The following is a 15430-nucleotide window of genomic DNA, read 5'->3' on the forward strand; positions in this document are numbered from 1 at the left end:
ATTTAACCCAATGAACCTAAAACATTCCTAAATTGCTCCCCCCCTTCAGCATTGCGCCCTGGGCGGTCACCGCTATCACACAGCCCTAGTTACGGCCCTGTATATACATACATACATACATACATATATATATATATATATATATATATATATATATATATATATATATATATATACACTTGTATGACTTTTTTCTTTTTGACTCATGTTTTTTATTGCTTCAACAAAGTTAAAAACAATAGAATGTCTGGTTTAGTAACTCTTTTAACACCAATATAAGAATTTGCTTTGCTGTCTTTGTTAAATGCTAATAAACAATTGTGTTCCTATAATATATCCACAGAAGTAGGTGTAGGCTACAGAGGATACCTGCTATGTACACCAGGTGTACTCTACAAGACATCCTATACTGCACTGATCAGGACTTGTTACAGCCGGGGATCCCGTGCCCTCAGCCCTCCCTCCTGGCTACGCCCCCTCGCTGGCAGCCACACCCCTTCCCGCAAGCCGACTGAGTCCTACGCCCACCCTTCATGTCACGCTAGCTCCTCCCACAAAGACATGGCCCCGCCTCCAAAGCTGCCGGGCCTGCGCTCAGTAGCGTCTGCTCGGGGCTGCCGGGATGGCGTTCATGGAGAAGCCGGCGTCCAACAAGCTGTTCCTGGATGACACGGTCCCGCTGACGGCTGTCATAGAGGCCAGCCAGAGCCTGCAATCCCACACGGTGGGTGTATGATCCTGTGCTGGATGTGGTCAGGACATATATCATGTATATGTGTAGTTCTAGACTAGCCCCTGATTGTGTGTGTAATATATATATATATATATATATATATATATATATATATATATATATATGGATCTGTATGCAATATGCCATTCTTGTGCATGCAATGTATGATTTAACAACAACTCGTGTTTGTATGTATGTATAGGCGTGATGTAACATGTAGATGATGCACAGATCATATGACGTGCTATATCCACTGCATGTGTACACTGTATGGAAGACCTGCTGTATATGGAACAAGTCATCTGTCAGCTTCTGTATGGAAGATGTAAATGAAATATTGTAATCTATGTCATTGGGGTGTTGACAGATGAATAATGCTAAAGACATAGATTCTCATTATGTTTTGTTTGGCTATGTTGCAGCCCAGTGTTTGTATTTTGGACTAACTGGATGTTTTATGTTCTAGAGATGTGCACATGTATTAATATACAGTGTGTAATTCAGGAATACCCTCTGCTTGCATATGCAATATCAATAAAAACAGCCTGTGGATGTTGCGCATATATATATAATATATATATACACACACAGAGCCGTAACTTAGGGACGAGAAAGACAAATGCCGCCCCCCTAGCCCTCAATTTTAACCAAATTAACCTAAAATATTCCTAAATTGCGTCCACCCTTCAGCGTTGCGCCTGGGGCGGTCGCTCCTGTCGCACAGCCCTAGTTACGGATATATATATATATATATATATATATATATATATATATATATATATATATATATTCTTAAGCTAGTTATACCAACACAGGGGTCTGGTTGTCCAGATCCAATTTGGTTTATGTAATTGGTTTGTGTATGGGTAACAAAAGAAGAACAGCAATCTAATTTGATCCTTAAAATCTCTTGTGAAACCACTTACATGGAACTCCAAATTTCTGTCAGTCATGGTCGTTCTGTGTATGGGGTCAAAGATGGATTTAGCCGATATTGCTTGGAATTCTTTTATATACCACTTGTTTGTTTAATGCAAACCGTTCCATGCTTGTCATTGAAGCTGGAGATTACCACCAGGTGTAGTGATAGTATTTATTTAAGGCATACTATATCTGCCTCATAGTGTTCAAATTATGTCCTTCCTGTGATAAAATCCTCAAACATGCAAGTTTAACTGAGATGCCACTATTGGGGGGGGGGGGGGGGAATTCAATTGACCGTGCATTTTTTTTAACACATGCGGATTTCACTGATTTTAGAGCTGGTAAACTTTACCTGATATTCAATTACATTTTTATAGTACCTTTTTTATAATTCATAAAAATACACACTAATCACTAATATATTTATGTATGTTATATGTACTGATATGTATGTACTAATGTGTTTTGTCATGGTATAGATGATTGTATAGTAAAAAAAAGTATTGTATGTAGATATTATAAAATACAATTGTTGTGTAATGCAATACAAATGTATGCCAGTGCATTTTTTTTTTTTTTTTTTATTATAGATGACAGTGTTAAACCCTCCCCTTCACTCCCCCAAAAATTTGCAAGCTCCAATGATTAACCCGCAGGGGCTGGCTTATCTGTTTTAGAATTGAATTGCACGATTTTTTGTGCGGCGGTAGCTAAATACGGTCGCACCAGCGGGTCAAACCCCGCATGGGTATTTTTTTTATTTTTTTTTTCTTAACCTGGCGGGGGGAAAAAAAACCCCTCAATTGATTCCCCCCCCCCCTCTAAATGTTTTCCTCAGTGGTGCCTTTCAGTATAATGATACTTAGCACTTCTCTGTCCTGTATCAATTTGTGGAACTTTTATTGTTTTGTAATTTCTACTACCCATTGTTTCCGCTGTACAATAATAAGATCTGCTATATGCTGTCTTGTGCTGCTATTATGTGGTGCCTCTGCAGGCAATATCCTAGTTACACCTTAGCACGAAGTAGGTTTCATGAGAGCTCTTTGTGAACTGAATTGTTTTATGTTTATGTAACTTTTTCTGCAGGGGGCTGTTCAGCAGTTAGACAGGACAGGCCACTTTCTGGCCTACATTCTTTTCATATGTTTCACTAGCTCGCACGTGTGTGTATATATATATATATATGTATATATATGTGTGTGTACACAAGTAAACAGTGAGGAAATTGTATGTATTTTATTTGTGTTCAGTATATAAAAGTGACATGATGAAATATTTAAGTGGTGTGTCTTTAAATCTAATTTGTATTTGTAATGTCTTCACAGTAATAAGTATCTCTGCAAGCTGCTCACACTTTGGTTCTAATTTACCTTTTGAACTGGATCTGGAATTATGTTTAGACTGTTGTCAGTAATTGGTCATCACATCAGGTTATTTTGCTGTTGTACCTAATTAAATTGAGGAAAATGTTTTTTTTTTTTAATGTGACAGTATTTTACGATCACCTTTCATCCAACATTTTGTCCTTAAGCTTTAACATTGGATCAACACTAATTTTCTATTTACAGAGTTTACATTGTACACTTTACTGAGTGTCCCAATTAATGACATAGGGGAGAAAGCATCACTGTCCTAGGCGCACACTAGTGAATGCCATCCAGAGGTCCGTGGAGTCTCGCTGTAGACTAACGCTGGGGGGTCTTCCCCCTGACTTCCTGTGTGTTATTGTCTTACGTTGGGCCTCAAGTGCTGGACATTGCAGCTGGTTCAGTGTAAGCATAATTCCTTCGCTCACTGCATAAATGTACATATATTACAAACTTTATTGACAAAGGAAAGCAAAACGTGTTCATTCATTACTCCTACTTATTGCAGTGAGAGAGTAAGGTTTAGTAAACGGCAGCAATAGAAATAAAACTTAACGGCAGCACAAATACAGAGGGCAGAGGAGGACAAAATACACAGCATTGAGGAGCCAATGACTAAAATCTAGCAGCCAGCAGAGGATCTCTTATGTAATTATGGAAGTTGTGCATTCATCATAATCATCAATTTATATAGCGCCACTGATTCCGCAGCGATGTACAGAGAACTCATTCACATCAGTCCCTGCCCCATTGGAGCTTACAGTCTAAATTCCCTAACACACACACACACACACACACACACACACACACTAGGGTTAATATTGATAGCAGCCAATTAACCTACCAGTATGTTTTTGGAGTGTGGGAGGAAACCGAAGCACCCGGAGAAAACCCACGCAAACACGGGGAGAACATACATACTCCACACAGATAAGGCCATGGTCGGGAATTGAACTCATGACCCCAGTGCTGTGAGGCAGAAGTGCTAACCACTTAGCCACCGTAATGCCCATCCATTGACATCAATAGAAATGACTCGCCCACAAGTTAAGTGCCTCCAATCCTTTAGGTGCATTTTGTACCTGGCTCCTGTGGATTGTCCAGCGCTGATGGTGATAATAGTTAGGTATGTCGCTGTAAACAAAAATTGTGACACTTTCAGATTACTTTAAATTAGAAAATGGTAACCTGTGGGTTTTCAGCTGTTGTGGAACTACAAGTCCCATTGTGCCTAGTCTCTGAATATCCACAGCAGCAGCGGATTACAAACTTCTGTTATCATTTTAGGACTTATTCCAAACTACCTGCTTTGTTGAGCTTTTCAAACATGTTCATAAATGCATGCAAATTGTGTTACAAATAGCTGAGATTAGAGTGAATGGTGCCATTCCTATCAATACATTCTAAAATTTTAACGGGGCATTTAATATTTTAGAATGCGCCACAACCTGTCATTTTGTAAAGGTGCTGAAACCAGTACAATAGATTTTAGTGACAAAGGTGCTTTCCATGACAACTAAAAACTGTAAAAAAAAATGCTCCCTTAAAACTTGCGTTAATTTTCATGCGTTTTTCTCCATTTTCTCGTTGTGTATTTGTGAATAAGCTTTTACCTGTATGTTGAAGTAAATCACTCTTGGTTTTAGAGATTACAATGTTTGCTGGGATTTAAAGGTTACCTAAGTACACTTTATAAGAGTGAGTGGGAGTGTAGGTCCGCCATTGTGGATAGGATAATAGGACTGGGTAGCGTTGGGATGTTCCAGCTGATTGGCACAAAATCTCAGTGTATGATATAGTGCAGGTCTCTTCAGTCAGATCAGTTGACAACAGGATTGTTTTGCGGCTGGCAGATAACTAATATGCACATATGTATATTTTCTGTTAATGATGTTCTAGGCTTAGTTCATAGTTATTCCCATGAGACAGATTTGAGGATGTGATTGACAGAAATCCTCACACAATACTTCAGAAATACAGTATGGCATGTCATTTGTAAATTCAGATTTTGCAAGTGATCTTGGGCTATTTTTTCAAATGCGTGATATGTAAATAGAGGAGGATAAAGTTTGCTGTAGCATACCTTACTGCTAACTTGGAAGTTTGAGTTTTCAGCCAAGTTAGTAACTGGATGAGAGAGAGACTGTTATGGAAAAAATGGCAGCATGTGGTGAGCAATTTCTGAATCCAAAAAAAGAAGGAAATGGCAAAATATTTGTTTTGGATTTAGTTTCACTTCTGGGAACCACATAAAAACTAAAGTTCAAGTTTTATTGGTTTGGGAAAAAAAAGGGAAGATTGCAATGTCATAATATAAACTGCATTTCTTTTTCACTCTCATAAACCTGAAGAAAACATACAATCCATACAGTTATTGCCCATTGTGATTTTAATTATTAGGAGGTGCTGTTTCAAAACGTCTATTGTTAGCCATTAATACTGATGTGAGAAGAGTCCGAGCAATTCATCTCTCTAGGTGCTGCGTTCATTTTTTTGCACACTGTAAAGAGTTAACGAAGCCCATGTAGGTAGACGGTAATACGGCATGTGAATTGAGCGGAGACGTTTGGACAGATATGGTACAGCACAAACAGTTATGAATCTGTGCAATAATCGCGTTGAAACATGTGACTGTAACAGACCTTAATAGCTGGATTAACTTTTGTGACACTTCTCGGTTGCAACACATCCGCTCAATAGCCTGAAAATATCATTTAAGGATGCCTATTTTTTTGTTTTGTTCAGACTGTTATTCCAGTTAACTCCAGTATTTTTCGAGAGGTCAGTTCTTCATATTTGCGCATAAGTCATTTTAGCCTTTAAGGATTTTGTTATACACAAGTTTTTTTGGTTTTTTTTGCTTTTATAGATTTTTAAAGCAGAAGTAGGCGATTGGTTGCTCTCCAGTTGTTGTAGAACTACAGGTCCCAGCAAGGAGACCCCCCCCCCCCCCTCTCCAGATTGCCCAGTGTGCTGCAGAAAAGTTTTCTTTGAGTCTTTTATACAGTCTTTTGAAAGTTTAAAGCAGGCCTGTCCAACCTGCGGCCCTCCAGATGTTGTGAGACTACAAGTCCCAGCATGCCCTTCCAGCTATCAACTGGTTGTCTACCAGCAAAGCATGCTGGAGCTTGTAGTTTCACAACACCTGGAGGGGCGCAGGTTGGACAGGCCTGGTTTAAAGGTTTTTAGCCTACAGGGGACTTGCATTTACTGGCTCTGCTAAAAACTTGCCATTCCTTTGAAGCGCCCTTCTTTGCTTTTCATCCCCGTATTTATAACATCGGGCTGATCTGTTTGTTTTTGCCTCCCAGGGATACAATACAACTGTGATCTCTATATTGACACAACCACACTGTTCATAATGTAACCATTGTGTCCGTGTTCACATTCTTTGGCAGTGAACTCTGACACAATTACAAGCTGCTCCCCAGGTAGCGTACAAGCTGCTCTAGGGGTGTTTATTTACAAGCACTGTTGCACTTTCCCCCAGGGTTCACGTAACACTTGTATAGCATATAGTACCTTGGTTTTTAAAAATGTTACTGTAAATTTGTTCCGCTGTCACAGAACACATACGATGTCATCGGCTACGACTATTGGTCTCATAAATGTTGCTCAAAGTGTTTTTTTACCTTCGTGGTTTATCAAAACTTCAATTTTAAGGTTAAGTGGATCTTTAAAGTCATCTGAAGATTGCATATAACCCCAAACTGAAAATGTCTTGTACCCCGTTATCCATATAGATTGCAAGCTCATGTGAACACTGACATCAACTTTTTTGTGTGTGTGCTTATTAATTGTGCAACACTGCAGAACGTATTAGTATTGTATACATTTCTTTGTAGCCTTGGGTGCTGGTAATGCATCTAGTGTTGCATGTGAAGCGTTGCAAGATGGGAAATGAAATGAACAGTGGAAGGTCAGCTCTGTTGTCTAGATATGTGCTATGGATGCCTATCACAGCCTTGTTTGAGGTTATGATGGTAATCTTGCTGCAATGTTGTTTGTTTTTCTGTAGCCCCGATGAGTTGACCTCCTGTAAACTCCTGTGGACGGCTATAATGCTGATTGCGATGATGAACACATGTTCCAGCACGTTCTGTCTCAGACTAGATTTGCGCTCATGTCACCTTCCAGTGACAGCAGCTCTTTGTTTACACTTCCACGTTGGTGTTTCTGTGATCTGGCTATTCAGCTATGCACACAGCTCTCTTTTCCCTGTCCTATTGTTTTTCCGTTAACACAGAACTTAACGGAGCGTGGAATGGTGTTATTCAGGCTTCGTGGGGGTAGGTAGCACAGGTGCTGTTATTAGTGTCCACAGTCAAATACTAACTTTGCAAAACAAGATCAAATTAACATAAGCACAAAAATGTGCAATGTGAAACGTATGCTGTATAATCAACTACTTGTTAAAATATTGAATAGCGTGTAAGCAATTGTCTAAAGCAATTATCAGTTGTTTATATAGCGCCACTAATTCCACAGCGCTGTAAAGAGAACTCGCCCACATCAGTCCCTGCCCCATTGGAGCTTGCAGTCTAAATTCCCTAACATACACACACACATTGTACCTTGTGTCCATTGCTGTATTGAATATAGGAAGAACAAGACTTCTGCACATATCCTCACAAATAGTATACTTATAAGATAATGAATGTACCACTCAGCATCTCTGCTATGTTATGGTTTGTCCTCACTACAACATTGTGTGGTTGGAGTTCTCCAGAATACTCCTCCACATTCGCAATGAACCCACACTAGGAAGAAATCGGGTTGGAATTCCAAAAGAGAAAATCATAACGAACCTTGTATACTATAGTCTACATCTCAGATTGTCATCAATTTATTCTTTGGCATTATATATTATACTCCTTGGGAGTTCATCCTGGTTTCTTCATATGTTTAGAATGATGGCATTCCTTTTTACTGGATTTGTGTATGGACTTAATAACAGCTGGCATAGAGGCAAGAATTCTTTTTCCACCCTTGTATGTAGATTCCCGTTCTCCCTGGTGCACTCTATAAATACTGATGCAGGAGGAAGAGCATTGTGATTGGTCAGTAAATGACTTGCCTCTTCCTGCTTCAGTCTGTGCAACATCGGTATACAGGCAGTGGGTGAAGGGCAAAGATGGGTTGGTTGAAGACCTAGATATCAAAATACAATAAATGTTGTATTTCAATAGAAACTAATTCTGGCGCCGGTAGAGTGGAGACAGCAATGAAATGGGTGTGTTGGAACAGACAAACAAGTTTTGGTAGATGTTCATAAGTCCATATGTATTGTAGGAAATAAAGATTCTCCGATGCGATTGCTGTGGTTCCAAAGCACAAAGGTTTTATTCGCAAAATTACAGGGAAAAGTGTTGCATGCATATGCCTGAGCGGTTGGCAAGGGAAACAAGCTTCTATCAGAACGCTCTGTTTTCCAAATACAGAGGTGACCAATTTATACACTGTACAGTCCTAAAGAGCAATTACATCACAGAAATAGTTACAGTATTAAGGTCCACATTCATAGGTCGATTGGTTATGACCTCCCAAGAATTCGTTGCCCCATTGGTTGATTCCTCTGGTCACTGTTCCTTGAGGTGACCTGGGGCTCCTGCCTCTAGACCTGTATAAGCTGATTCTTTTATGACATCTCTTAAGTTGTATGGAAAGTGATATTGGTTATAACTAGCAATGTTCATAACTGCTGACGGAAACGTTCTCATGCGGATACAGACCGAATGATACCAAACTCCATGTAATTAAGATGTTGGACACATTAATTCGCTTCTTTACCACATTATAGTTTATATTAACTAAAAAAAAATCCATGAAACTTATTTACACGTTGCTAAGATTATGATTCGGTTGTGTATTAATCGCAACCGATTGTAGTTTACAGAAATGATTGCCATCTTTGTCCAATTATTAAACTTCAACAACGTTTGTAGGTTGATAAGCTGTCTAAATGCAGCTCTGGCCACATCTTACTATTTAAATTGATTTTTGTAATTCTCATTATGTACATCTCTTTAAGTTCCATTAAAATGTTAAAGATTGCTTCTAGATATGGTTTAACGGTGACAGAATTCTACATACCGTCATTTTGTGTCGCTCTGATTGCCATTGAGATTGTTGAGGAAGCACCTTTTTTATTTCACTAGTTTCTACCAAACCACACTTTGCCTTCCTTTGCATCATCGTAACTCTGATGCTTGTGATGCAGGAAGTTGCTATGACATGTCTTGCTAATTGAATTTTGTGGTAGGACAGGCAGTTTAACAGAGGTACCCAATTCTGCCGATACAATCTTCAAGTTCCGTTTCTGCTTTGTCCTTCCAGGAAAAGCCTTTTTAACACTGTATTTGTAAATTTTCATGTATAGTTAATAGAGCTGGGGTGACAACGGTCAATATATTCTGCTCTGATTGGGAACTGGGAACACCAGGTAGAACCAAAATCATAAGGGCAAATTCCGCATGGAATAAATAAGGCCAAATTCCGCCAGAGAAACGTGCAAAATTGGACTGGGACGGAACAGTTTTGAAAACTGCGCTCATCACTACCTGGGATTGAGACATAGTGGCATGGTTTTATTTCCCCTAGACAAGACATTTTTATTAATCTTGTAGTCTAAATTCAATACCAGGACCACTAGTGTTCCTAGATGAGGGATTTCATTCATTCAGAGAATAGCAGGAGTTGTGGAAAGTTGAAGTCTTTGTGAACAGCTGTATCTCTGATCTGGAACCTTATATTCTGGGCTGTGCTGGACTCCGCTCCATGTGACCTGTGTTTCTAGGAAGCCAGCACGCGTTCTGAGCATCGTCTGTATACTAGGAATTCCTTTAATGTTGTTAAAAAACAGGACTATTGGGAACATCTGTTGTATGAATGCTGAGAGATCAATGCGGTGTCTTTTTCCCAGCTGTACACATACAAGGCATACCTGCGGTGCATGAACAATACACACACACTGCTGGGAAAATTATTGGGTCCACATTGGAATGACCATTATGTCACATACTTTTTTTTTTTTTCTTTTTTGACTATTTGTAATCTCTGTATATGGCGTTGAGTAAAATTGCCAATGTTGAAATTGAATTGTCAGAACTCAGCGATTTGCACCATGATACTTGTGCATGGGAGGTGAGTAGCAGGGAGTGACTAGTTTAGATGCTCCTAAGATCTGTATTTGATTGATGGCTACACCGTGTGCTCCGTAAGCAGCTCCTGTTCAGGGAGGTGATATCCCCACCTCCGAACAACTGTTTTATGTAGAGTGGTTTGTTGTGGGCAATGTTAAGGAGCCATGGAAAATTATTAGGTCAGATTGGATAGTTATGCAGAATAGTGTGTCCGGCTTTATGTATGGTGTGTGCACGCGCATGTTTAGTCTTTTCAAGGGATGAAACGTTTATGGAAGAGCATAATCTGGTGCATCATACTTAACTGACTGTGTTTTTCTGCACATCAAATAGTATTAATCACCAGACAGAAATTTTACAGACCCCCACCAACCCCCCTCACTGTTGGTCATCTAGGGACATAACGCTCATTGCTGCTACTTATTGCAGAGAAATACAATTATTACCAGCTGTAAATTGCACAGATAACCCTCCCTATAACTTACAGCCATCTATTACACAGGTACCCTAAAGCCATTGTACCTCACATCCAGCTGTTGCATGGATGTCTCTCCAATCCATGCCGTTACCTCCACAGGACCCAGACTGCACCCAGTAGCATTTGACTATATGAGCGTGCCAAGAATTTTCATCATTTTTCCTTTATTAGTACATAATGTCTTCGTCATGATAAAAAAGTAATCAGCAGTAAGTCTAAAGATCAGTCCTTTACTTGAGATAAGTTATCTCTGTCAGTGGGATGTTGGACACACACAATTGCTGAGACTAGCCCTGGTCATATGATGATGACTTGTGATTTTGAAGACATATGTTTCTGAAAGTCATTTTATTTGCTAGTTAAATATAAAATACATCCTATTTACTTATGATATGATCATTTGTTACAGAGCAAAGATTACTTTGCTATGTATTTATGTTCACTAGCATAGTGCTCTGCAGTGCGCATTGGTCCTGCCCACAAAATGGCTACCTCTTCTATGTGGACAGCTTAACACGCCATCGGCACGATGGACAAATTAATGTTGGAAAATGGGATTTTGTTTTGCTTTTCAAAACAATACCTCATGAACATGACCGTGTCCTTGCTCTTCTTAAGAACATTCATACACAGTGAGCTTAGCAACCAATCAGAAGTTTGCTATCGTTTGTGGGTTGCAGAACATTTATTTTTATTATTTTTTTGCTGTTACCTGTGCACCAATGTTGATAAATCCCCCTTTGCTCCCTGAGAGGGGTGTAAAATATCTTTTGTATGAAATACGTGATCTATGTTAAGCTGGTAAACAACATTTCCCAGTTTGATGGTACCTTTTATATGTTATATATTGTGTCATCTGCACAGTGCAAACACCTGAACTGTAACCCAATAGGATATTCTTGGCAAACAGGTTAACACAGTCAGGACACTCGTAGTCACCTGTAGTTATGATATAAGAAGTATCACATTTCAGTGGGATCATTTAATTAAGTGTACTTTGACCTTATAACCCTATTTGTTTGAAAGGTTCAACTGCATAATTGATAACAAGAGACTTGGAGCATTTGTTTAAGCTTATCTTGGATTAAATACATTTATTTTTTGTGTGCATTTGCCATAGAGTGTGATGGATCAGCTTGCTGAGGGCTAACGAATAATAAACACCACTGTTCTTGTTCCCTAGCACAGGTTAACAGCGAAATCCTATTAATCGCTAACATATCAAGTTGATTTCATTGATTGTGGCTGTAGGAGGCCTCTCGATATATATAAACTACTAATGATGTAAACTTGCCCTTTCTGACTGACTTTTATTTCACATTCTACCTTTTTGTATTTAGTTTATGGGTAATTCTAGTGTTCTTATGTGTGTAAACTAATTACTGAGTACATATGTATTTATATGTTGGATTTCTAACTAGCAAGGGAAAAATCAAAGTTATTTCCTCAGAATCTCTCCAGCCGTGTCTGCATTGGGACTCAGCCAGCATTTGGTTCTAGGTAATTCTTAGGCTGTAACCTTTTACCTGAGTAGCTGCTTGATGACACGATTATCTACAATTACATGTGAACAGTGTGTTAGGGGTTGGTCCAGCTGGCTGAAAATCGAGGACAGCGGTTGGAGTATAAACAATTTAAAACACTTAATATTATTTAATAAATCCAAATTGATGCAAAATAAATAAATATACTCTGCTCAGCATCCTGTTCGGAACGTTTTAAAGGAAAATAAATGCATGTAGCCCAGTGATCCAACCCAATGTAGCCCACTACAGTAGCGGCCTGGGGGGAATATGTCCCCCCAGCCCAGTCAGCCCCTGAATTTAACAATAATTGTATTTCTTTGTAAAATGATTGTAATTATTTCATACTTTGTCATCTTGCTACAAAATTGTCAATTTACTTTTCCAAAATTTAAAATACATTGCACAATATCATGTTTGTTTCCTTTCACGTTTTTCTCATGAACTGTTTGAGTTTCCTTTTGTCCTCACAGTGAATGTTTCCCAGTATCCAAGATGATGAAACTGCAGTATTTTCCCTGTTTGTATGGCCTGTTCTACTGTTTTTCTCCCCCGTACATGTCTGAATCAGCAGATATGACATCTTTGACTCATAAATCTAACGTTTCCTGCTTACTTCCGAAACCAAGGTTTACAATCCTACAGTACGTGTAAGCCCACAAGTTCTAGATAGAGGGAGTATGTTAACCTGCTAAATTTAGCTCACTATAAGCTTACAATATTTTTGCAAACTGTGTGTGTGTGTATATGTATCTATATGTGTGTGTATATCAGTTATTTATATAGCGCCACTAATTACGCAGCGCTGTACAGAGAACTCAGTGTATATGTGTGTGTATATGTATGTATGTGCGTATGTATGTGTATGTATATAATTACACAACATTAAGACCACCTGCCTAATATTGTGTAGGTCCCCTTGTTGTTGCCAAAACAGCTCTGACCCGTCAAGGCAAGGACTTAAAGGTGTCCTGTGGTATCTGGCACCAAGACGTTGGCAGCAGATCCTTTTGAGTCCTGTAAGATGTAATTTGGGGCCTCCAAGGCTCTGACTTGTTTTTCCAGCACATCTCACAGTTGCTCGAATTGATGGAGATCTGGGGAATTTGGATTCCAAGTCAACACCTTAAACTCTTTTTGTCGTGTTCCTCAAACCATTCTTGAACAATTTTTGCAGTGTGGCAGGGCACATTATCCTACTGAAAGAGGCCACTACCATCAGGGAATACCGTTTCCATCAAGGGCTGTACTTGGTCTATAGCAACGTTAGGTAGGTGTTAAGTGTCAAAATAACATCCAAATGCATGGCAGGACCCAAGGTCTCTAAGCAGAATGTTGCCCAGAGCATCACACTGCCTCCGCTGCTTTCCTTCTTCCCAAAGTGTATCTTGGTGCCACCTCTTCCCCAGGTAAACGAGGCACACGCACCCAGCTGTCCACGTGATGTAAGCGAAAACGTGATTCATCTGAGCAGGCCACCTTCCTCCATTGCTTCATGGTCCAGTTCTGGAGCTCACATGTCCATTGTAGGTGCTTTGAGTGGTGGACAGGGCTCAGCTTGGGCACTCTGTCTGCAGAAAGCTGACACCTCTCTATCAGAAGTGAGGGAACTGCTGCACATTTGTATTAGTATACACAGTTGATTAGATCATCTCTTGTATTTAGTAATCAAGGTTGTTCCAATTTTTTGGGGAAACTATCAGGAGGTGCTACCAACTAACACGCCATAAATTCACAAAAGGAGGAAGAGAGAGAAAAGTGTTTGGTGGTGCACTAATCTAATTAGTTAAAAAGATATATTTTTATTTTATTCTACATGTCATATGCACAAAAAAAACCCCAAATATCAAATTGTAATTCATTAATGAAAATCAATGGACAAGTGAAAATATTTAAGTGTTTAGTGTGTTGGGAATGTCTCTTAACCTTGTATAAATTTGTTTGCTAATATGTCCCCAGACTCTAAGCTAATCTTCCTCCCCAAAAGTGTAGTTTTTTGGTTAGATGCTCTATTATATTGAGATAGATACATGGAGATTGCATAATTAAGATATCACTAGTGAATGAAAGTATGTTATCTCCATGTCATTGTCTTTAAGTTGTAAAAATATATATTATCACAAAGATGGCTTAATATTGTTATTTATAATTTAATGTTCAAAGGATTATAAATATTTAGTCTGTGTGGTTTAGTTGTTTTACCAAGTGCTCTTTGTTTTGTATAACTATCCTGATACAGTGAGAATAGTTAAAAAAACAAAAACAAAAAACAAAACAAAAACTTTGTTACAACTTTCTCTCTCTCAGCAGCCTGTTAGGAAATTGATTCTTCACTGACTGTAAATGATAACAGCAAATCAAACCATTAGTACATTCGAACTTATGCTTTTCAAAACAGCCAGTTCCGTTTTTAAATATCAGAGCAGCTATCAATAGTTTCTTATAGAGCAGTTAATTAATAGTTTGTCTTTTCACTAAATGCTTTTAAATAGTTTCGCTGGTCCATTGATTTTAATTGATGAATTAAAATTTTGATAAAAAAAATTGTTTCTGTTTTTTTTGTTGTGTGTGTGTGATATGCACAGTAATACAATAAAATATATCTTTTGAACTAATTAGATTAGTGCACTGCCAAGCACTTTTTTCCTCTTGCATAAGAGGAACACCCCCTAAGACCTGTCATTTTGGAGATTCTCTGACCCAGTCGTCTAGCCATCACACTTTGGTCCTTGTCAAGCTGGCTCAGATCCTTACACTTTGCCCATTTTCCTGCTTCCAACACATCAACTTCAAGAACTGTCAGTTCACTTGCTGCCTAACATATCCCACCCCTTGACAAGTGTCATTTTACCAAGATCATCAATGTTATTCACTTTGCTTGTCAGTGGTTGCAATGTTGTGGCTGATCTGTGTATATATTTATTTATTTGACTTTTTTAGTTGGACATTCAGAATCAGAAAAAACACAATTTTGGGCATTTCGGTTAGATTGTCTTTGCTGTGTCAGAAGGCATAAGCAAATTAGTGGCATTTTCTGAAAATTCAAATGTGCGTATTGCATAAGCAAATGACGGATATTGTTGTTGGAATGTGACCAACCCAGAATTGGGCAAAATAGTCTCCGCACAGGGGTGAGAAAAGCCTCCGTGGTGAAGTTATATTGGGTTAGCCCACAAAATGACTGCCTTCATTATGTGCAGGTGATGATGATTTTATACCTTATAGTAGATTAGCCATTTTGAAGTGCATCCTTTTTTTTG

General features: G+C 38.8%; 1 protein-coding gene across 3 annotated transcripts in view; it reads left to right on the top strand.

Moving 5' to 3' along the window:
- The first annotated feature begins 569 nt into the window (after window positions 1-569).
- Window positions 570-15430, top strand: part of PXK (PX domain containing serine/threonine kinase like) — a 52017-nt gene continuing 37156 nt past the window's right edge. For 2 of the 3 annotated variants that reach the window (XM_075183294.1, XM_075183295.1), the window contains exon 1: window positions 570-724. In XM_075183294.1, the coding sequence (XP_075039395.1) occupies window positions 623-724 (102 nt within the window). In that variant the 5' untranslated portion in view covers window positions 570-622. The remainder of the gene's footprint in view (window positions 725-15430) is intronic. The other variant, XM_075183292.1, reaches the window with a different exon arrangement.

The sequence above is a fragment of the Mixophyes fleayi genome, chromosome 8 (genome assembly GCF_038048845.1).
Source record: "Mixophyes fleayi isolate aMixFle1 chromosome 8, aMixFle1.hap1, whole genome shotgun sequence".
Classification (NCBI taxonomy): domain Eukaryota; kingdom Metazoa; phylum Chordata; class Amphibia; order Anura; family Limnodynastidae; genus Mixophyes; species Mixophyes fleayi.